Source organism: Puma concolor, chromosome C1 (genome assembly GCF_028749965.1).
Source record: "Puma concolor isolate L17-30 chromosome C1, mPumCon1.1.hap2, whole genome shotgun sequence".
In the NCBI taxonomy this organism is placed as follows: Eukaryota; Metazoa; Chordata; class Mammalia; order Carnivora; family Felidae; genus Puma; species Puma concolor.
The window spans coordinates 132,374,802-132,400,282 of NC_141674.1; the positions used below are offsets into that span (position 1 = coordinate 132,374,802).

The 25,481-nt window shown below is 34.1% G+C and overlaps 1 protein-coding gene across 3 annotated transcripts in view; it reads right to left on the bottom strand.

The window, feature by feature from the left end:
• LRP1B (LDL receptor related protein 1B) overlaps positions 1-25,481 on the bottom strand; it is a 1,907,075-nt gene that overhangs the window by 16,089 nt on the left and 1,865,505 nt on the right. For 2 of the 3 annotated variants that reach the window (XM_086718488.1, XM_025932005.2), the window contains exons 86-87: positions 22,207-22,311; positions 21,226-21,339 (exon numbers count right to left, since the gene is read on the bottom strand). In XM_086718488.1, coding sequence (XP_086574614.1) covers positions 21,226-21,339; positions 22,207-22,311 — 219 coding nt within the window. The remainder of the gene's footprint in view (positions 1-21,225; positions 21,340-22,206; positions 22,312-25,481) is intronic. The other variant, XM_086718489.1, reaches the window with a different exon arrangement.

Genomic DNA, 25,481 nt, shown 5'->3' on the forward strand with positions numbered 1-25,481 from the left:
TCAATGCCAGCATAATTGACAATAATGTTACAACTCAAGAATATAGTTATTTGATTAATAATGATATTGTAAAAGTATGAGTATGGAGTATGGTTTAAATGAAAAATATATTAGTATTAGGTCATCATTCATGCATCATCTTACCTTTTTGTTTATATTCTTTATAAAAAGCTTACATACATACTTCGTATACACATTTACTATATACCATAATGCAATAAATCATTAAAATAGATAAATAAGGTTTAGGGCCAGGTCAATGACTGTCTACATTCCTGAACTGAGGTAATGGAATGAGCGCCTTTTCATGTAATTATAATAAAGTGAACAATGAATAAAGCTGTTGATTTTTAAAAATCATTTATTTTCCTCTTCAGTTGTGGTTTTGCAGATGAATGACCTAGAAAATTGTTCCAATTCTTTACACTTTTTAATTCTTGACACAACCCACAGATAATTTGGAATAAGGTGTTTAGAATGAATTTGTAAACACATCAGAATGAATTCTCATCACTGCAAAAAAAATTTTTTTAATGTAACTTTATGTTTGTCAAATCTTTCTGAGGATGCTTCATACTCCAATGGGCGGGGGGGGGGGGAGAAAACCAATACCAATTGCTTAATAATTTCATTATATAGCTGATGTATAAAAGGTTATTTTTGCCCAATTACATTGAATTACAAATTAAAATAAAAATTTGCTCTTTACATTACCTCTTTTGGTAACCAAGCTGAACCAAAAGAAAACAAACCTAAATCAGGGCTGATGTTAAATAAGAGGAATGACCTGAGATATATTTTGTTATGTTACGATATATATTTTTGTTATGATAAGAACCTCTGGGCTCATCATTACACTGAGATGCTTGGAAGTAAAAAAAAAAAAAAAAAAAAAAAAAAAAAAAAAAAAAAAAAAAAAAGGAATTGCTCAGGAATGGAAGGATTAAATACTAATTGACCAGATTGTGTTCTGATATGAACATCATGTACGTTCAAGTACTTTAGGAAGTTATGAAAAATATCGCTTTAGAACTCCAAAAGAGTAAAGAGAGATTTTTAAACAAGATAAATATAGTGTGATTCTTAATTCTAAACTGAAATCATTTAGGTAGGACAGGTGGTATTTGTTAACAGTATTGATTAATTACCTATTTTATCCATAGTTTGGAATCCAGTAATTATTATGGATAAAAGAAATCACCTGCTCATGGTAATAAAGCTTTTCTGTTTTAAACTATGGAAGCACAATTAAATTCCTAATCTTCAGGGAATATTTTACTTATTACATACTGGAAATAACTCTCAGAGACTGTGCTGAAGAAATAATTAATTTTAACTGTTATACATCTTAATCAGCTGATGATCACCTTGCAATTTTCCCTATACTCCTTATAAAACAATGTTTTATGGCCAAAGATAAAATATGTTCTACTGTTCTACATTTGTTCCCATTTCAAAAAATAATCTCTTTTGAGATATTACATAGAAATCATTACTCTTGTTGCCTACATTACACAATGACTACTTAAGGCATTTGCTGCTCCACGAGTTCTTCTTCCAGTGGTTGATTTAAGACCAAGTATTTTTACCATCTTTACAGAAATTCATAAATCTTCATACTGTGAGCAGACTACAATGATCAAAGCCATTAATGGCAGAGCATTTAGGAATCGGAATGTCTGAGGATCATCAAAATTTCCTGTCCAATTCCTTACTGAATCATTTGCATTATCATGCTGACTATAATATCTTTGGCATCTCTTTTTCATTTTTCCTCAAGCAAAATCCACAGTCCATGCCCTGGTCATCTTTAATCTGTACTGTTGCAATCCACTGCTCCCTGCTAATCATTCTCAGATGATTGTATTCAAGTTAGTCCTTCATGGCCCTCCCTATATAATATATGTCTATATCTATCTACATCTATATAGCTATAGATGTAGATAGATATAGATATATGTCTATATAGATATATAGATATAGATGTAGATAGATATAGATTATAATCTATAGATTATATGTAGATATCTATATCTATATATTTCTTACCAGCAGAAACGCCTGTATATTGTATATCATTCCTTTACACTTATTCTATAATTGTTTCCTACTATCCTTAACCTCAGGACAATAAAAATTAGCTTCCTTTTCTTGTGTTTGTCACCATGGTGGTCTGAATTATTTAACTATTTAAACACTTTGGTGAATTAAAAAAAAAATTAATGCTTATTTATTTTTGAGACAGAGACAGATCATGAGTGGGGGAGGCGTAGAGAGAGAGAGGGAGACACAGAATCCAAAGCAGCCTTCAGGCTCTAAGCTGTTAGGACAGAGCCTGACACAGGGCTCGAACACACAAGCCGTAAGATCATGACATGAGCTGAAGATGGATGCTTAACTGACTGAGCCATCCAGGTGCCCTGACACTTTGGCAAATTTTAACTAGTATTGTTGGGACATGGATATAGAGAAGAAGGTAGAGAGAGATTTATTTAAACTATCATTTATCCTTCTTTCTTCACAACATCATATAAAGATATTACTCCTAGAAGTTTTTAATCTTTTTATTTTTTTTCATTGTGATAAGTGTACTCTTCGATCCCAATCCCCTATTTCCTCTATCCCCTTACCTACCTCCCCTGTGGTAATCATCAGTTTGTTCTCTATAGTTAAGGGCCTGTTTCTTGGTTTGTCTCTTTCTCTCCTTTTTTCTTTTGCTCATCTGTTTTGTTTCTTAAATTTCCCATATGAATGAGATGATACTATATTTGTCTTTCTCTGATCCTCTTCTCTTAGCATTATACTCTGTATTTCTACTTTGTTGCAAATGGCAAGATTTCATTCTTTTTTATGGCTCCTAACAATTTCTTGAAGTCAATAGCTGCCTGGTAAAGCGTTATAGATTTCACTTTGTTTTTGACTTCTTCCCTTCTCTCTAAGGCTATTGACATTAAAAAAAAAGATAATTAACTGCTGCATTGTTTTCTTAATCTTATTCTTCCACTTTCATTATACCTATATGTATACAATAGACTTAATTACAACATATTTTATATTTCATTTATTTTATATATGTATATATATGTGTGTGTATATATATATATATATATATATATATATTTACACACACACACAGTGGAGTATTACTCAGCAATCAAAAAGAATGAAATCTTGCCATTTGCAACTACATGGGTGGAACTAGAGAGTATTACGTGAAGTGAAAATAGAGAAAGAAAAATATATGACTTCACTCATATGAGGACTTTAAGACAGAACAGATGAACACAAGGGAAGGGAAGCAAAAATATTATAAAAACAGGGAGGGGGACAAAACATAAGAGACTCTTAAATATGGAGAACAAACAGAGAGTTACTGGAGGGGTTGTGGAAGGGGGATGGGCTGAATGAAAGGGGCATTAAGGAATCTACTCCTGAAATCATTGTTGCACTATATGGATGTAATTTGGATTAAATTAAAAAAATAAATTTGAGAAAAAATTCTTTGAAATTATTGTATAGTTACAATATACTCTTTAAATTATAATATTCTGAGGCACAATGAAATAACTTTGTGTAAAAGGAATAGTATAGCAGATATTAAAATGAAGAAGAGTGAACATTTTTGGAATATAATAAGTTTGGCATATATAAGGGTATAAAAATAATCTTTAAAAAGGAACAGTTTTTACATTTAAGCATAGATATAAGACATATAATTAAACTGTCCAAAATAGTGCTGGCTCTGAAGAAGTAGAGTGACCGAGAATTGAGAACATCAGATAAAAAAATTCTGAAGGTGTATTAAAATCTGAGATATTGCCTTTTACTGTGTAACAATGATCAACTTACATGGTCTACGAATGTCATTTTGCAGAAATGTCTCGAGTCACCTGCTTTGGGAGAACTTCAAAATAAAATAATGAGATTAATAACTACTCCCTCTTTTCATCAAACTTAAAGGTCATGGGACTCTTTGGACCAAAGTAAAATTCAAAGGTGAACCTTAAAGCAATTTGGAATTGAATTTCTCCATATGTATACGTATATATATATGAGACTGCCCTTATTAACCATGATGATTGAGACACTCAGAAGAAAAAAAAATCTCACAGGGGGAAACAATGACACAAAGGGATTAAGGAAGCCTTACAAAACTTGTGCCATGCATGTTTTGAATGCATATTTTGGTGCTCCAAAAACCTCAATAAAAATAAAAAATATTATTACATTTTGTTAACCAGACTTATTTTGTAGTATTGCCATATATATTATGTAAAGAAATTACAAAAAAATTAATGTTTGTTTGTTTTTGACAGAGAGAGACACAGCATGAGTGGGGAAGGGGCAGAGAGAGAGGGAGACATAGAATCTGAAACAGGCTCCAAGCTGTCAGCACAGAGCCCGACGCAGGGCTTGAACTCACCGACAGTGAGATCATGATCTGAGCTGAAGTCAGATGCTCAACTGACTAAGCCACCCAGGCACCCCTATGTAAAGAAATTTTTAAAAATTAAGCCATTTGCCAAATATTTTTTTACAAGTAATTTTGCAAATTTTACTCATGGTGTTGGCAACAGGACATTTGCATGGTGTTCCTAACTTTGAAAATCTCTATGTAGCGCCCAGTACCTTGTGTACTCCTCTCCTCACAGATAGTAATACTGAAAAATATTATATATTTAGATGTTTAGTTATGTATTCACTTGTTAATTTTCCTGTAAAACACCTTTTAATCTGTTACTGTTTCACAACCTTCTGAGCTAAAGTTCTTTTCATATATACCAAATGATTCTTTTTTGTAACATGCCTCAAAAATTCCCTGCCCTAACTTTGAGGTGAAATTTTGCCTAAAAAGTCCAATTAGCATTTGCTGAACTTTGTGCCAGATCTTAGGATAAGTATATTCGTATCAAAAATACTCTTATTCACTTCTATAATAGCCTAGTTCAAATTATGCACCGTGTGAAATGAGGAGGTACATGCTCAAATAATTTGCCAGAAAAGCATAGCTAATAACTGGTAGAAATAAAATGTGGTGTTATGATTTCATCATTGTTTTCTATGACAATGCCATGATCCTTCTAATTCAATGCAGGAATAGGAAGAAATGTTTTTCTTTACTCCCTCATGCCCAGGAGAGTACCAGCTCCTTAATAAGAAAGTCAAACTATTATCTGCACAAAAGGAAATTGTGCATTATTTTACTAGTAGAATTGTAGGAATTACCACACTGGTTCACACTTGTGGTCAGTAATGTTTAACATTCTGTCTCTAGCAGTGACAATGAGGCACATGTTATTAAAGAGTATTTATATCCTTCTTGATATCAACTTCACAATTTTATGTTAGCTCCAAAATATTGTAGATGTGCCGAATATATCTTTAAATATCCATAATTTATAAATTCATCTATATTAATACTGAATACAATTTTAACTTCCTAAGCTATTCACTATATTTCACTTATGTGGTATTTTTTTACATACAGCTTTGTACTACAATTTCCATTTATGTAGTCCTATTAATTTAACTGTTACTTCCTACATGGCAACATCTAGGTCTTACCCTGTTTTGTTTTCTTCAGAAGGCTTAAGAAACATAGCTTAAATTTATGTTATTTTTATAAGTATACTTGATTCAACTCTAGAATAATGTATAGTTTTAAAATATTCCATTAAATCATTGTGTTACCTAGTACTGATAAAATTAGTAAGACAAAACTAATTTTATTTTAATACTAAGAGAATTTGGTCAGAAAGAGTTTTTTTTTTTTAAGTTAATTTTATTTGTTTTGAGAGAGATAGAGAAAGAGCATAAGAGGGGTAAGGGCAGAGAAAGAAGGAGAGAAAGAATCCCTACCAGGCTCTGCCCTGTCAGCACAGAGCCCATTGCGGGGCTCTATCTCAAGAAATGTGAGATCAAGAAATGACCTAAGAGGAAATCAAAAGTTGGACACTTAAGTGAGCCACTCAGGTGCACCAGGAAGGAGTTCTTGATTTCTGAGAAGTATTAATATAAAAAAATAAATAAATAGAAAATGAGATATTCAATATACTCTGACCAACAATTATTTTAGGAAAAGTTTTAAAAATGAAAAAGAAATTGAAGAAATGGGCATGAAAAAAACCAGAATGGATTAAAGTGATTTATTTTAAGAAGTAAGGAGGGTTATAAAAGAAAAGATCAAATCTAGTTTGCCAAGAAATTATCCAGAAAGGGAAGTCGTTTAAGATTGGGTGGTTTAAGTTAGAAATGCTTAAACATAAAATTATGTGCAGGCCACCTGAGCAGAAATGGCCACCAAAGTGTGAAATGATGACAGAATAAACATTAAAAAAAAATCTTTGGTAATGGAAATTTTTTTATCATCTAGATAGTTTCCAGAAAATTTTATATAAAGCAAATCTAAAAAGTATGAGGTGTTTTTAAGAGTGTGTGGACAATTTCCACTTCACTGAATACACTGAATACACCAAATGAAAGGGAAAAAGAATAATCATAAAATTAGTACTAAGTAATATGGTGGATGTAACTGAAGTCATAAAAACATTAGAAACAGTGGTCATAATGCTACAGCCAAAGGTGGGAGACAAAACAGGATACACGCTGTAACGTAGAAAGCTCTCTCTATACATTGCCAAGACAAAAGTCTAGTCCCACAACCATCTTAAAAACATACTAAACTGTGTGTATGTAGGGGGGTGGAATTCTCTATGCTTACTGCCATGTGCACAAAGTAACTAGTTTGCCATCTGAATATTTTATGATCTACCGCAAAATAAGGGTAAACAATAAAGAATTTTTCTATTAAAAAAAAAAACTCATGAAGGCCCTTCCTAATTCTTAGAGATTCTGTGGTACGGGGTGGTGAAATCTGAAACAAATTATTATGAGGATCTCTGATATATCCAAATGCACTTATTAAGTATTGTTAAAGGTACGTTAATCCCATGCAAATTTGGGGTAATGGTAGGGAGATCAGCAAGTGTTATCACAAGGTTTTGAGTGTGTGAATGTCTGTAAGACCAACATAACTTTAATTCTCTAAAAAATATATTTAATTTCTCTTGTGGTGCTCATGTGCTGGGATATCGATGCTAACCATAGTAATTTATAGCCTAAATCATTGAAAAGTGGTTCTGATATAAAAATTGCCTTCTCCTTTTTGGTACTTCAGCATTCCCTTTGTTCTACTTACAAGATTACTACCTATCCACCAAAAGGTAACACCAAAGCTTTCTATCAAACACTTCTACTTGATTAAGGAAACTTTTATTAGTATTGATGTCAACTTCCCAATTACCACATTTCAGCCTTCCTCAAAATCTAGGACCTGAACTTTCAAAAGATATTTTTACATTTAATTGTTTTAGAAACACAACAAGTAATTTAGATAAAGCATATGAGAATGCTTTGCTAAAGTCAAACTTCAGTATAAATTAACAAATTTATGTATCCTGTGTAAATGTTAATTAGTCATACAACAGTCACCAGATTTGTCAACATTTATAGAGGCATGTTGCAGACAAATACTTTGGAGGCCTTATGACGAAAGATGCCTATTAACACGTTTCTTTCCTAATCCAAGTGTTAGATTACATTTCTGACAAGGTGAGAAGGCTTATGCAGGCAATGGGCTAAAAATTGATTCAGGAAGTTAAGACAAAAAGTCTTTAATCAATCTAAAATCCTATAAAATATTATAGTAATATTTTACATTATGGAGAAAACTGCAATCTGGGGGTAGTTAAAATATTTTTATGCATTTGATATACAATCATGAATATGGTAGATTATAATTTCAAATTCTCTCTCTATACATTCATAAATATCTAAATGTGTATTTTCCTATGACTATGCTAGACTGATTGGCAACTATTATTCATCTTTGTATGCTCTCATTTGTTGAACAGTGTCTGGCACATGGTCAATGTGTATGTCTGGTCAATCAATATGTTTGCCATTTGACAAAAATGAATGAATTAATGAAGGATGGAGAACACATGGTTGAACATGTATGATTGACTACACATGTGTAGAGATGTGTCATATACATGTGCCATAATCTATTCTATGAAGAATATATAGCACCATTCATAAAACATGCTTTCAGCTTGTTACTGATCAGTCATTTCCCACTATGTGAAACACTTTATATATAAGAACCACAGTAAAAGGTAAATATTTTCTTCCTTCCTTTCTTTTTTTTTTTTGTTTCCTTTCTCCTTCCCTTCCCCTTTTCATTTATTAATTCTTCCCTTTATAAAATCAGATGATCACATTCTAGCCACTTGGGCATGTAAAATTTTTACTTCTTCAATGATACAAATTGTGTGATACTTCAGTTCTTGTCCCAGGATGCAGCCAACAAAGAAATGCTTTTCTTTCCATGACACAAATTCTAGAAGGGCTTGCCTGATGAATACTTTGCCATGGAAAATATATATATGAATAGATACACATTATATATATACATGTATACATATGTATACATATATACTTATATAAATGACATATATATCCATATATATGCATAATATAATACACAGGCACACACATGTATGTATATATATACACATATATACAATATATGCAATTAAATGTAATTTAATTCAATCAATTAATTTACACTATTGTTTGAAATTAAAGTGCTGGTATGGTGTGACACAAACAGCAGGTGTGAATTTTGGAATCAAACAGAACTCTATTGTAATCTATTCTCCCCTCCTCACAAAGGATGTATCATCAAGCAATTCGCCCATTTCAGTTTTCAGTTCATAATAGTGGGAGACAGCAATACTTTCTGCTTTGTTTCACATTGCCCAACAGTATAGCCTCTTATGATGTCACCTTGGTTTTCCTCTTAAATCCACTTCCTCTTTTACTTTATATGATACTTTTCTATGTTGTATGTTTTTCTTTTACTGCCTCAAAACATTTTCCCTTCATCCGTCCTTTTATTTTACTTTCAAGGTAAGTTGATTATTACAAAAGCTGAAAAAAAAAAGCTTTCTTGGGAGATTAAATGACATGCTGATTATATATATATATATATATATATATATATATACACACACACATATGTGTGCGTATATATATATATATATATATATATCATATGTGTGTATATGTATATATATATATAAAATTTAAAGATTGTATATATCATGCCAATATCTATGTAATTGTAGTTTCTGATTAAGCTTAAAGTATTAGGGAGAAGTATTAGGCTTAAAGTGTTATACTCTTTTAACAAAATGACTTCTTTCTGCTACTATTTTACTATAAAAAAAGGAGAAAGAACATATTTTCTTGAATAATGGTAGTATGAGGAATCGTTATGTTTTTACTCTTGAATCAATGATGCTAGTTAAACCATATGTGTCCTAGTTAAACCATATGTGTCTGATCCTTTTCTTGTATGTGTATATAATTAGTTTGGGGTCAAGTACTGGGTTGAAGATTGATTGATCTCATTTTCTTGACTTGTTCCAGCATGGGATATGAGCAAGAAATAAGCCTTTGTTGTTAAAAGCATCTGAAATGGTGACTGTTTTCTATAGCAGTAAAACCTGGAGAAAGCAGTCTAAATAGAAAAAATTAAACTGTTAACAGAGGTAACATTAACGAATGAAAATATTATGTAGTTATATTGGGTTTGGTTTCTTTGGTTATTCTGATTTGCTGATTATATGAAAGGCCAAGAAAGTATCTCCAAATCAAGGGAAAATCACGTGACAACATCAAAGCTTTAAAACAATGGCTGCACAATATATATAACTCAGTAATAAGTGTTTTTTGCTAAGCAGTGACACCTGTACTCTCAAAGCAAAAACTGGAATTAAAACTTGTACAGAAAGATGTATCTGTTTTGCATGTTTTCCCGATGGCATGTCAAGCATGGTGAAAGCTGGGACAACCTACAGCTTGTTACCAGGGATCATAAAGGATAGATACTGATGTGACAGCTTTTCTTGGCCTTTACTACTCCAACCACATGCACATCTCATATTTTGTGATTTGAAAGTATGCCAAGGGGCAGAAAGCACATAAGGAACGTGTGATGACCTAAAACTCTTGAAATGTGGACAACACAGGCCGCTAAAGTTGAATTCCTCAATAACCCTGCTGAAAAGTTGTGATCTGTTTGAAATCAGTCATGACAAGTACCTTGGGCTCTTCTCAAGTATTCTCTATGGGGGCCACAAGGTCGCTGGTCCACATGGAAGAGTGCTGCTCAGCCTGACAGGGAGACCGGAAAAGAGTATACCTTGTGTGTAGTCTCCTTTCTGCAAGGCCAGTGTTTTCAGAAACCAAAGCCTTAATTAGCTGTGAGGTAGAGAATAATTCCTACCTCTTTAAAATTTGTGACAGAAACAGAACTCATTATCCTCTTCCCAAAAGTCTTGACAAAGCCTTCTGTAGTACCTGTACATTTCCTTATGTGTTTCTCACCCTAAGGACTTAGAAAATAATGCTGAACTTTTAATAAAATAATTAGATTGGAACAATCACAAAACCAAAGAAAATGACGAAATGACTAATTCAGATTGGTCTCTTAATGAATGTCCCTTTGGTATTTAGATATTAATTTTGCATTCCTCTGCATTTTAAAAATCTGCTTCAAAAATGTTTATAAAGCTAATTCCTCTGTGTATTTTCTAAGGTAATGGAGGGCGGACCCACTGCCCTTTCTTTCTCAATAGGACTTGAGCTGGGCTGTACTTAGTGTAGTTCCCCTCCCAGTTACCATCATCAACTACTTGTCTTTTAATTATGCCATATATTGCCTTATTTTCAATAATAAGCACTTTAAAAACATCCTGCACTTTATTTTTCATCTGCAGAATCCTAGAAGCCCAAATTATTTCTGATTGTGATCATTTATGTCTGGTGTATTACAGCAGCTTTAAGATTTTATTTTTAAGTTTTTTTTTTAATGTTTACTACATTGAAGAACAATACTCTGTGTTCTTTATATATATTATATTTCTTAGGAAGTCTTAGGAAGTACGTGCTATTAGCATTTCCATAGTAAGATGACAAAGGAGCCAGAGTAGAAAAAACTATAAATAAGCAAAACAAACTGCAATCCCGAGGTACAATGTCCTCTATACTTGGCCCTTGTATGCCTTATTTACCACAAACAACTTTTAAAAGCCATTTTTTAGGGGTGGCTTGGTGGCTCAGTGGGTTGGGTTTCTGACACTTCATTGTGGCTTAGGTCATGATCCCAGGGTCATGGGATCAAGCCCTGCATTGGGCTCCACGCTGAGAGTGAAGCCTGGTTCATATTCTCTCTCTCTCTCTCTCTCTCTCTCTCTCTCTCTCTCCCTCTCCCTCTCCCTCTCCCTCTCCTTCTCCCCCCTCCCCCTCTCCCTCTCCCCCCTCCCCCTCTCCCCCTCTCTCCCTCTCCCCCTCTCCCCCTCTCCCCTGCTTTCTCTCTCTCTCAAATAAAAAATAAAATTAAAAAAGACCATTTTTTAATGGAAAAGTACCTTTTTCCTTTACATTGCAAGTTGGGATTCATTTTAAAAAACTCTTTTTTTCAAACTCATGGCTGCTTGTTCCTGAGGAGCACCATGTCACCAAGACCTTTCTAAAACATTCCTATGACTGTGATACTTCCTATTTCAAATGTTATCAGTGTTCCCCTACTGATGACTTTCAAATTTCCAGCTAAGCATTCCATGGTCCTCACAATTATTTCACTGTCTACTATTACTGTTCAATACTCCTTTATAAGCATCATTTATTTACACCACTCAAATCTCCAGAGCCCCTGCCATATTCCTTCTTGCATCATCTCTGTCCTCAAATAGACTCAGGGGCCCTTGAGGGCAGGGGCTATATCTTACTTTCCTCTTCTCTCTCCATTTTTGATAGAGATTCCCAGAGCAAAATCAGTGAGCAAACAAAGGGCAAAGAGGAGAGAGAACAAAAATGAATAAAATTGTGTTCTTCTGATAAGTTAAGATGGTGAATTAAGCCTGTTCAGTTCTCTATAGAAAGCTATTTAACCTGGGTTCCAGAGCACTCAGGAAACACCCTGGGGCAGCTTTAGATGGTATCATAAAGACGAAAAAGAGAATAAAAAATCATGATAAAATCACTCTTCTATCTTTTTCTAACTCTTGCAGTTTTTGAAAATTTAATAACAAAATAAGATGTGGTATTACAATGATGATAGAAAGATCATATCACAGGCTGTCAGAGCTCACAATACAATATAGGCACCAAGACATTATTTTTTAGCAGCATTAGTTAAGAACATACTACATGCAGAACATGTGTTAGCTATTGGGGCAAAACAGATAAATCAGATACAACTTCTTACTTGAAGGAATTTACAATCTGCCAGAGAGAAACAGACACATAAATTTAAAGAGGCCATGGAGTGTACAACAGGCAGCATTCCCAGGCCAATTTCATAGAAATATGTTCCATGTCCAAAGGCCACACACAGATGAGAGGTCAATTCTAGCCATAAGATACGGAATATCATAGAGGAGCATGAAAAATGTAAACACACATACACACACTCACATGAGTGATCAAGGAAAGGAGATAATTTTGTGGAAAACCATTTTTCCTAAGAAAGATGAAAAACAGATGCCCATATAAATCTAACTAAACCAAAAAGAAAAAAAAGAAAAAGGAAAAAGTAATGGATTAGGGGAAAATGCTCACAGTATGTTATTTGTAGCTTTTGTTTGAAATGAAGAAGTAAAACATAAAAACTAACATTGCTATCTTGTTTTTGACCAAATGGAGAACCGTTCTTGCTATGGGCAAGAAGCAATAACATATATTATAAGAAATGTCTTGGAGTTTTGCCATATTGCCATTTTCAAAACACTGCCTGAATTGATATGATTTCAGAAGCAATGCACTATCAGTTAGATCTTTTCTGTTCTCCCTTTTCAGATGATACAAATAACTTAAAAACTGGATTTTTTCTTTTGTTTTTGAAAAAGAATATGAATTACATAGAAAACTATCTTTAAAAAGTAAACATTACCCAAATTCAACCAATGATAGGTAACCATTTTTTGTGTGTTTTGTTCACTGAAAAATCCTTTGGTGCCTAGGATATTGTTGGTATATAGGAGGTACTCATTAAATATTTGTTGATAAATGGATATGAAGATTAGCAGTATTTTTGTTGTCTAAAAGGGAAAAATATGAGCCAATCAAGGGACAGACACCTGAGATTCTGGTTCTTATAGACTTTGGATATACTAGACTAGGGGTTATAATAAGAAATATGTGGAAAGAACTATTATCTCTTTTGCACCTAGGCATTACTAGGCTACTCATCTACTTAGCTCTATCCTGGTATATTATTTTAAAGTATCAGAAAATAAACTGTAAAACCATAGAGAAAAACTGAACACAAATATTTAATTGTGAACCAAAAATTTTATGATCAGCTCCTCAGTTACTGCATAGTATTAACAGATTTTCTATTATTCTTAATTTTGCTGCTAATGTATAATTTTGTCTTCTCAATATCTTCATAGATATTTTAGAGATTTAGGGACAATTTGTATCTGTGGTTGTGACTGACCCAATTTTAAACCAGTTTGTAAACAAAAATTCAAATAGGACCAGATTTAAATATATTGTACCTTATAGACCTAGTATAAGTGAACAATTAGTCCAAACATATCACTTTACAAACAAGAACAATGTGACACAAAGACATAATGTCACTTGCTCAAAATCATACCTAGTTTCATTCATAAAGTCTGTACTTTTGGACCCAGTATTTCCACTTCTGTGTGTTAATCAGAGAAAACTAATGAGAAAGCATGTTTTTTTTTTATCCTTGGAAAAAATAGTTAACAAAAGGATAAAGCAAAAAAACTAAATCACACATCTAATAATTGAATGATATATGATTGATTAAAGTAGGGAACAACACAGTGGAACGCTGGGAAACCACTAAGAATAAAAGCATCTAATTATATACATTGATATGGAATGATGTGTTGAATGTATTGCAAAATAAATAAATATAAAAGAGTGTCTATCATGTGATCTTATTTTAGTATATAATCATTTTCAAGTATATATTTGCATCAAGAAACTGAATGAACAGAAATAAAATACAATAGTGGTTGTTACTAGGAAATATGGACATTCTGAAAAAGTATTGCTAACTTTTATTTCTAAAATTAAAATTTATGGTCTAATAAAAATAATAACACAATGAAAATGTATTTAATAGTGACATTGAGGAGTTCTTTTATTCTACTCTGAGAAGGTATTCTTTACATCATTTTCTACCGAAGTCTGTCCAAATGGACAAAATTGACAAGATATCTTTTGGAGTACAGAAAACCTTGAATGATTTCTCAGAAAAAATCATAGTATGAAGAAAAATTGGATAAAAAATGTAATGTGTACAAAAAACAAATATAGAATTTTCAAATCTTTGCTATTCTAACTACAATGTTGAGATTTCAGCCAAGAGCCACCTGCCAAAGACAGGAACTAGAGTTTGGGATATCCAAGAATACTTAAGCAAGTTACCTAAAATAAAACCATGTACACAGTGTTAGATCACCAAGATTTAAAAATAATAGCTAACAGTAAGTCTGGATCTGTAGTCATGGTCACACCCAAGCAGAAACAAAGGTCTGGTGGCTCTAAACACACATTTTCAGAATAAGTGTGCTCAGAAAATATCTCTTTCCTATGATGGTTTTTGTATATACATGCTAGATTTATCTTCCTAAAGAAGAAAAAAATCTATGGTTTAGACTGGCCACTAGGCCACACCAAAAGTAACTGGAGGAAGGACTATATGAATCCAGATAAGCATGACTCTAAAACCCATTTTCTTTCCACTTACTGTATCTTGTAGAATCAACAGAACTTCCTTACTGTCTGTCTCACTTTGATAGTGATGGTACCAGCCAACAAATGGATCTCTCTGGTACCATCAATACAGAAGACCCATGTGAGCAGAGTAAGGATTTGAATATGCATTCAAAAGCCAGACAACAGAAGAGTTCTTTTTTTATTATTTTATAATTTTTAATATTTATTTATCTTTGAGAGACAGAGCATGAGTGGGGGAGGGGCAGAGAGAGAGAGAGAGAAAGAGAGAGAGAGACAGAATCCAAAGCAGGCTCTAGGCTCTCAGCTGTCAGCACAGAGCCTGACACGGGGCTCGAACCTATGAACTGTGAGATCATGACCTGAGCTGAAGTTGGAAACTTCACTGCCTAAGCCACCCAGGCACCCCAGGAAGAAGAGTTCTAAAGGGAGTAATTCCTGACTTCTTCATTGTCTTATATTTTTCTTGAGTCCTTAAACACTGGTTATTTATACCCAGGAGAAGTTTTTTAGTACATTTCAATATCTTCCTAGTCTTCAGTGGGATGGGTCTGCTGTGGAGCCTAGCTCTGAAAGCTAGAAGTCTGAGATCAAGGTGTTGGCATGTTTGGTTTCTTCTAACGCCTCTCTCCTTAGCTTGTAGAGACCATTTTCTTCCTGTCTTCACATGATTTCCTCCTCTGTGTGCTTGTATCCTAATATCCTCTGCTTATAAAGACACCAGCCATATAGAATCCATCTCTCTGTGCATGTGTGTATCTCTATGTCCTAATCTCTTCCTACAGGGACACAAGTCATACTGGATTAGGGCCACCCCAAGGACCCTGTTTTAATTTAATCACATCTTTAAAGCCCCTTTCTCCAAATACAGTCTCATTGTGAGGTACTGAGGCTTAGAGCTTCAACACCTGAATTTGGAAGGGACACAGTCCAGCTCATAACAGTAACAAAGAGCAAAATTTACAATTTTCTGTGACAACTTGACTGCGCTAAGAGATGCTCAGCTGGTAAAACATTATTTCTGGGTGTGTCTGTGAAGGTGTCCCAGGAAGAGATTAGCATTTTAATTGGTAAATTGAGTAAGATCTCCCTTAACCATGAGGGTGGGCATCATACAATCTGCTGAGTGTCTGAATAGAACAAAATGGCACAGGAAAGGCAAATACGCTATCCCTGCTTGAGCTGAGACATCCATTTTTTCCTGCCCTCAGACATCAACACCTGGTTTCAGATAGGAAACAGCTAAAAACCTTCCTTGAAAGAGGAAAAGGTCTGAAAGTAAGGTGATGTTTGTTGAGAACAGAACACATCCTACATGGCAAATTGGGAAGAGAGAAGACTAGAGAGATATGTTGGACTCAGACTGGGACTTATATCATCAGCTACCTTGTTTCTCAGGCCTTTGGATTTCGACTGAATTATATTACACCAGTGAATTTCCTGGTTCTCTCTCCCTCTTTTCTTTCTCTTCTCTCTCTATAGAATACATAAAAATATTTCAAAATATATATAAAATATATGTATATGACTTTTATTCTACTCTTTGACACATACACTTTTTGGTTCTGCTTCCAACTAATGATATAATTATACATAAACATACAATATTTAATATATAAATATATACTACATGTTACAAAATACTTTTTTCCTCACTAAATTTTGATTCTTCCCTTTTGAGAAATTCAGTTAAGCTGAATCAATTAAGATTTATTATTCACTACCATATGCACAAACACATGATATCTGGGTTGAGACTAGTTGGATAATAAGAGGTAAGCAGAAAAAAAGGAGAAGCATTTCAGTTCAATGAACTGAGTGAAGACACCTAAGAGAGGAATGGTCCTGTGGTTATGGGGCAAGGCTGTATGTGTGCTTGCGTCTATATAAGTATAGGAGTAGCGGTAGGATAAGTAGAGTAGCTATAAACATGATTTTATTGGAAGATGAAATGTACTGTAAATACTGCTGGAAGATAATGCTGTGGAAGTCTATGGTTTAAAGAAAGTTAAACCCAATACAAATAAAAGTCTGACCCTAGCAAGATATCTTAGAGGTAGAAGGACACAGTTAACTTGATACTGAATTGAACACTTTTTCGCATTATTGATAATTTCTAATCCTCACAACAAAATTTATATAGTATTGTCAAAATAGCACACATTAGATTTTTTAAATTTGGTTTTTAACATTATGCGATATACTTACTTTAAAAAATATCAAGACTCTCTCCCAATATGCATTAAAAAATCCTAGATTTTATTTTTGTGTAGGCTTTTCTGTGGAGTTTTCTTTTTCCTCCACACATAGTAATAAGTGAAAATGGCCATCAAGAGACAAAAGTGAAGGTTTTCAAAAAACAAATCTATTCCTTAAATTGAAGGATACAGTAATAAAATTTCTATGTGGAAAAAAAAAAACCTGTCACCTTCATAGATCTGAATACTTCATATAGACTTTCCAAATGTGTGTAAATTCTGCACAGTTTTCCACTCTACGAAAAAAAGAAAAATGTACTACCAACAAAACTAAAGCAAGCACTATATCTTATCTCTTAAAGCAATTTTTGTTTCCTGTAAGGCTTTTAGATGAAATAGTACATACTAGCTTTTCATTAAAGGTACATGACCGCTTCCAATTGAAATCTGAGGCTGAAATCTGTGTTTCCAAAAAGCTCCCCTAATAAGAAGAATCGACTACTAGAAAGATATCCAGAGGGCTTAATATTCTCCTGTCATATAGAGATTTCAAAACATCTCCCTTAATGCCCATCCAATGGCAAAATCCAATAAGCCATTTACAATTCTCATCCTCCTTAAACTTTCTGGAGTTGACATATATCCTTCCTTCCTTCCTTCCTTCCTTCCTTCCTTCCTTCCTTCCTTCCTTCCTTTCTTTTTTTGAGTTGATATTCTTTGACACTCTCTACTCCTTTGACTTGGAGGATTCTACTCTTTGACGAGTTCCCTCCAATTTCCATTTCTTCTTATTTACTTTTGTTGATTCCTCTATAACACAGTATCAAACAGTGGTATTTCCTAGAATCCATCCTTAATCCTCTATTCTTCCTTTTGTAAACCCACTCTTGTGTCATGGCATAAAATGTACCTCACCAATTGGCCCCAACAGATCTCTCTAGTCTTCTCTCTTCCCAATTTGCTGTGTAGGATGTGCTCTGTTCTCAACAAACATTACCTTACTTTCAGAACTTTTCCTCTTTAAGGAAGCTTTTCAGCCATTTCCTATCTGTAAAACTATTACACATTTTTTCCCCATAATACTGTGAAAATATCACTTCATCTATAAAGCTTTTCTCTCTTCTACAAGTAATCATGAAATGATCTCTATTGAAATGTTTTCCCACAACACTTTAGTAATATTTCTTTTTTTTTCTTTTTTGTTTCAAAATTTTACTGACATTCCAGTTAGTTAACATGTAGTATAATATTCGCTTCAGTAGAAGTTAGTAATTCGTCACGTAAACACTCAGTGCTCATCACAAGTACCCTCCTTAATCTCCATCATCTATTTAATTATTACAATTGTCAAATAGGATTTTAAGTTTTGTAAACCCATTCATCTACCAAAATAAAGTTTAAGCTCTTCAAAGGTAAAAACCATGTTGGAGTTACTACAACATAAAGAAAGCAGTACAGCATAAGAGTTATAACCAAGGTATGAATTTTAGAATCAAAGTATGGTTTGAGTTTCAGGTATCCACTGGTTCCTAGCATGTAACATCAGTGTTACCATCTGTGAAATGGGGATAGTAATTACATGATGATGATAATGATGATAATCACAATAATAACAATAGCATAATATTCTAGCTTCACATAAAATATATAAAGCGCTTAACACAGTGCTTGGCAGAAAATATTTGCTAAGTTGGTTAGCTGTTATTAATTATCCTTCCAAATTTACACAGGGTCTCATTCATCACAGGTTATCAATAAACATTTGGTGAAGAATTAATGAATGGATGATAGCAGAATATCATTACCTATATTTTGCTTCTTTTATACCTTAAGTTTTTTTGAGAGATTCAGTAAGCATTACTGCTACCATCAGAATAAATCTTAGATAGTAAAAAACCAAAGCACAGACAGAATTTCCATAAAAGCAAATGTAGACAAAGATACACAAAAGTAAAATATTTTTGTTCTAAACCTTTCCATTAATGTATTTTTTTCCTTGCTGAGTTTATGAAATAGTCTTATAGGTGAATAAGTCTTATAGACCTTAATAGGTCAGGTGCCTCTGATGAAACTTGGTAAGAGTAAAAAATGGAACAGAACATTATTGTGAGCTGCTGTGCCCATGAGCGATATCGATTCTAGGGACACCGGAGCATTCTCAGGGCAGGCATGTTCTAGGCCCATTTATAGGGAGGAAGGAGGGTCAGTCTGAAATGTTATTTGTACTTTTCCTGGACATAGTGCAAGAGAGACAAGACAAATGAAGACTCGGCCCCAGAACAGGCATTACCAGTATCCTAGAAATGAAGTAACATGAGTACCTAGATCAATGCTTGGTCAAGGCTCACTCTGGACTTATTAATTCTGAAATATCCATGAATCTCCTGACCTTGCTCTTCTTCCTTCCAGTTGCACTGTCCAGGTTGAAACTCTCATCACTTTTCTCCTCAAGGATTTCCAAATCTTCTATGGGGTCTCTGCAGCTGATCTCCAGTGCTCTCCCCCACATGCCAATGAGCATCACCTTCAAAAGCCAATTCCTTCAGCTCAAGCCTCTGCCTCAAATCTCTTTGGCTACTCATTCCTTTTGGGATCCTATGTAATCCCCTAACTTTGACATAAATAGGATCCCAACTCATCTTTCCAGTTTTGTGTCCTCAATCCCCTCTCCTTCCCAACTACAGTCACCCTTCCTTCTAGCTATGTTCAACCACTCACAGCTCCCCAAATAGGCCATTAAGTCTCACAACCATGTCTTATGTTATTCTTTCTTTTCAGAATGCTATTCCCAACCTTACTGAATTTCATGAACTACAAGAACCACAAAAGATTGCCTTTTTCTGTAAAGCTTTCATTTCTCATTGTGAACAAATCACTTGCCCTGCTAAGATTCCATCGCCCTCTCTTTTTCCTGTGGCCACACCTACATTATTAAAGGTTAATTCGCTGTTTATGATATTTTAACCCCAATACTTAATGAGCTCCTTAATGATGGGGGCTAAATTTCATTCATCTTCACTTGTCTAGGATTTAGCATACTTTCGGGGTATATTAATATTTGCTGAATGACTGAAGAAATTTAGGATGGATCCAGGTAGAGGCAGAACTGAAAAAGAGTCTCCTCTTGTCTTCACGTGCACAAGGTACAAACCTGAGTATGAGCTGAGAAGTGCGTCAATGCCTCAACAGATCCGTCTATACACATTTTGTAGACTAAAATTTAAAGAGATATTTTTGGATGTAGTTTACATAGGGATATTAGTTTAACAATTTCAAATATCTTCAGGAAAAAATAAAGAATAGCATTTTTCCCTATGTGATTACTTTAGTCATTTCCCATATTTTTGGACTATAATCTGAAGAATAACATTTTCTTGAATAACAAAATAGATCTTTGTGAACACAACTATAGAGTTCTGATAATGAAATAACTGAGTGTCAATACACTTGTGCTTAAAGACCATTTCTAAGTACACTTTGACACCACCATGGAGCTATTAGATACCAATCATAGCCTCTGTTTATGACATTGAGTATTAAAGGCGATCGTGGATATGATCTATCTTTAAAGCTCAAGTGAAAAATGCAAAAATAACTTCCATTGTGGTGAACATTGACCCCAAAGGTGGTCTCTGAAATTTCTCGGAGGAAATGAGTTTATTTTTTTATTGACAAATTAAGTCAGGAAAAAAAAAAAGATTTAAACTATGAGGAAACAAAATTTTTACCACATACCTATTTCTTCTGTAAGTGTAATTGTTCTCAGTAAAATTTTGGGAAACAAAATAATGTATTGGTTCATCAGTACTTGAAATTAAAAGTCAGTTACTAAACAAAAGCCACCATTCCAAATATAGTATAGACTATAGCAATAGAGTCTAAGAACACCTGCTTCTGCACTTCTCTAATTAAAAGCCACTATTCTAGCAAATGTGTTTTCATTAGACAGTTCCATGAGCTTTCTCATTCCCTCCATTATATTTCTAGACACTCTAGCTGACTGTGGTGCATACATTTGTTGGTGAGCGAAGCAAAGGTTAAGTGTGTGTGTGACACAGATGAGCCCCGAGATTAAGTATACACTGTGAAATGCATGTGGATGTTCATGATTTAAACCAATGAACTGTGGCCTGAAATGATGTCACACGAAGCGCAGTGGTAAGTGGAAGGTTAAACCTACTTGCATCTCGGCTCATTAAACGCAGTTAAAGTGCAAATCCCCTCATTCTGACAGTAGTGATCACAAGGGTTCTCTTTCTGGTCACAGCGCTGACTTTTAAACCCCACAGAGCATCTGCAGAATTTCAGTAAAATACAGCTAAATAAAGCGGCTGACTTTTTTTCTAAATATGTTTCAAGTTCATTTCATACAGAGATAGTAACATATGAATCAAACTTTGTCAAGTAAGTCCATTTCTCTTTCATTCACACTCATCACATGCTACTCTGACAAGGTGGGGACAGATCGTGGATATGGATCATATGTGGGCATTATCCTTCTAGTCAAGCAGTGATCAAAGAAAACTCAAAATAGAAACCACATAAGTGAAATGGTTTTATTTCAAGTTGTCCATTCTGGACTGTCAGGTATTTAAGAGGGAAAATATTAAATTCTAGATTTTTCTCACGAGCAGAGAATCTCCCAATACTTTCTAAATGTTTAGAAACCCAGATTCAAGTTAATGTACTCCAAAGGAGACAGGGGCTTAATAGGTTTACATAATACAACACTCTAAACCTGATATAAACATCAAATAACACCATTATACATTTGAAAAAATACCACAGTTTCTTTTTAAAAGGATAGCTGTAAATACCAAGTATACATAAATATGATTATGTCTGGGTTTCACAGATCTAAATAAGGTCAATGAAATTAGAATAATTTTACCTGGCATTTCCAAGTTCAAAGATCTATGAATGTCTTCAATGGGTATGATGCTAAGAACTGAATGAGCTCTTCCTTATGAAATCACTAGCATATTGATGAAGGAGGAGATTCTGTAGTACATGAGCCAATGAGGGACAATACTTGATCAGAGATGTCCGTGAAACATTCATTTAAAATGTATTACTCCAAGAGAGGAGAACAATAGAGGAAGGATTCCATGTACACACAAAGTCATACTATAACAAGCCCACAAAGTTATATAATACTCACAGACACACAGGTACATTTGTCTCAGGGTCCAGCTGGCATGTGCCACCATTGTAACAGTAGCCATCACATAACTGACAGCTAGAGGCAATCTTTCCATTACTGCAGCTGCAGCAACAAAGGAAAAAAGAAACCTCATTGTTAGTGGCATCATTATTGTCGAAAGCTGACATAAACTCTCTGCAGATAAGAATATTCATCATAGAGAAGTAATGGAGTGTGCCTGGCTAAAAGTAAGTTTTCAGAAAGACAGACTTCCTGGAGGCAAAGATTTTTTTTTTTAACAAAATGATAACAATTTTTTTTCTTTTGGTAATTTTTAAATTTTCAACCCACTTGCTTAATATAAAATTTTAATATAGTTAGAGATATGTGTAAAAAAATATGCTCTAATGTCTATCACTTACACTGCAGGGAGACATCAGCATTTGTATCTTATTCCCTTTTCATTTAACTAGGGTTTGGTGACATCGGTGTGAATTACAAACCACATGATCAAATATTCTGGAAGCAAATGCTTCAGCTATCTGTTGTAAACTGGAAAATCTGGTCCAAAAACACTGTTAAGAGTTTCAGATTCCAGATTTTGTAAGAAAGTATAAGATTATCCGGTAGTCTCCTTTTCTCTTCGATTATGTACTGTAATTAAAGTCAATGTTTTTATTCTAACACACACACACACACACACACACACACACACAAGATCATGGGCAGTTCATTGTAAAAATAGAAATGTTATAGGAACAATACATAATTTGGCAATAGGGTAAGGAGGTAGGTTTTCTTATGGAAGCAATTCTAATTTACAGCACATTATCTGTCTGAGATAAGAATAAACACCATGGTTATTGCTACATGGAAAACAAAAACAAAAACAAACAAACAAAAAACCCAAGCTCAGTTAAAATAGGAAAAATACAGAAATTTATTATTTGCTGTGTTATATTTTTATCTAAATAAATACTACTAGATTGGACACTGAAAATTGTTGGGGGGACAGACAAAAGTGCACAGTCATTCCAAATTATCATCGGGTCTCTTGAATGAGAAGTAGGGTAATAGATTCATACAAGCCTTGGCCCAAATCAGAATTACAACAGATCGTGCCACTATTCTGATTATAAGACCATGTTGGCACTAGGTGCTATGAAGCAATCAGTGGTGTCACAATAAATCTGGACATAAGCATGACACATAAATCAGGTTGCAATACCACTGATCACTTTGACAGTCTCCACGATGGATTTCTATTGTGTTACACCCATCAAAGAGTATCCATCCATCCATCGGTTGGATGCCTGAAATGATTACTTGGTGGTCCTGGTTAATTTATTCTGTGAATATTTATTTTATGGCAGGTAGGTGATAAGGATGCAGGAAATCCACCACACAGCTTATTACTTTCCCAGGTGTTTAATTTAAAGATGTTTTTTAAGAGCCTAGATTTTAAAATCACATTTCTTTTCAAGATGAACAGAAGCAATGAGTCAACTATGTACTGGATATAAAATGGAAATATGTGAATGTAGAACCAAACATGGAGAGGAAGCAGTTTAAAGTTTACAAGACTTAACAGAGAATGCCTTTATAATCTATAGGCATGTAAATACGGACACAAAGTGAGTCAAGTATACATTTAACAGTATTGGTATCTGATAGGTTTAACGGATCTGGGAGAATGTTCCTTGCCCTCAATCTCAGCCTCATTGAAAATCAAAGAGCAGAAAGTTATAGTTTCTGTTCTATCAAAAGGACAATGTCAAAGTGAAAAAAATAGCTCATTATCCATTAAAGAATTTCTGAGAAAAAAAGATAACTATACACCAAATATCAGCTTTTAAAGATAAAAATATCCTACTCATTGCTTTTAAACTCCTTCTTTCAAAAGTTATAAAAGATGTTGCCTCTTTCTCTTTCTAAAGGTTTTGTTTGGGGGCGCCTGGGTGGCGCAGTCGGTTAAGCGTCCGACTTCAGCCAGGTCACGATCTCGCGGTCCGTGAGTTCGAGCCCCCGCGTCAGGCTCTGGGCTGATGGCTCGGAGCCTGGAGCCTGTTTCCGATTCTGTGTCTCCCTCTCTGCCCCTCCCCCGTTCATGCTCTGTCTCTCTCTGTCCCAAAAATAAATAAAAAACGTTGAAAAAAAAAAAATAAAGGTTTTGTTTGAATCCTAAATTGAAGACAGAAATTTGTATATATTTCAAATATAAAGTAAAAATTACTCAAATCATTATAATGCATCAGAGTTCAGCTCATATTTTAACATGGGTTTTCATCATTTTATTTCTTAGAGGCAAGTGTGACACACACACACACACACACACACACACACACACACAGAGTTTGTGATACATCACTTTCCAAAAGTTAATTACCAGTTGTCCAGTACAGAGAAAAAATTCCCATAACAACTGACATTGCAAAGGTATTATTTAGGCTATTCAAAATTATGATCGAGTCTTTCTTCATCAATATTTACTTAGATTTCCACATAAGAGAAAAATATACAATTAGCTCCATTTTTAAAGAATATACTTATTATCCTTGACAGAGTATTTATTCTAGTTGACAGCTCATAGACTGTGTGTTAGAAACACACCTGACTATTTGGAATCACATGAATACATGGAGGCTTCAATTTTCCTATTTATGTAAAAGATTTACTTTAACTCAGTTGTGGCTTTGTTTTGGTATCAGTTATTTAGCTATGTGACAGAAATTCTAGCACCACTGTAAACTTCATTTAATGCCAAGAAGAAAAGTATCATAAAAATGAAAACAAACTTGTCTAATAAGTTTCAGACTACCCAATCTTGTTTGTATTATCATGCTTAGATGTTATGCAGCCTATATGACCAAATATTATACTCCTGGTTTTAAACTTCCACTGTCTGCTCGTTGTCAGTAACTCTTATTTATCCATCTGACACATAATTTTCCAAAAGGATCTTTTATGAGTCAAGAACTACAATGTTGGATCTCCACAGCCAAGTCAGGATATGAGGCTCTGGTGTTTCTAGCTTGGTGAAGTCAATTTCCTCTGTATAGTAGGCTGTATTGAGAGCCTAAAGAGTCTGCCCTTCTTTCTTCACATGGGACCTCCCCCTTGTAATGGAAATGGTGTGTGTATCTCTTCTTGAGCTTTTTCAAGGTAAAGTGGGAAGGAAATTGCAACTCATATCCTGTCTTAGATAAGAGTCTATTATTTCCTGTGTGAATGGAATGGAGTTGTAAGCAAGACCCTAGAGCGCTTTTTTTTTTTTTAAATATTTTTAATGTCTT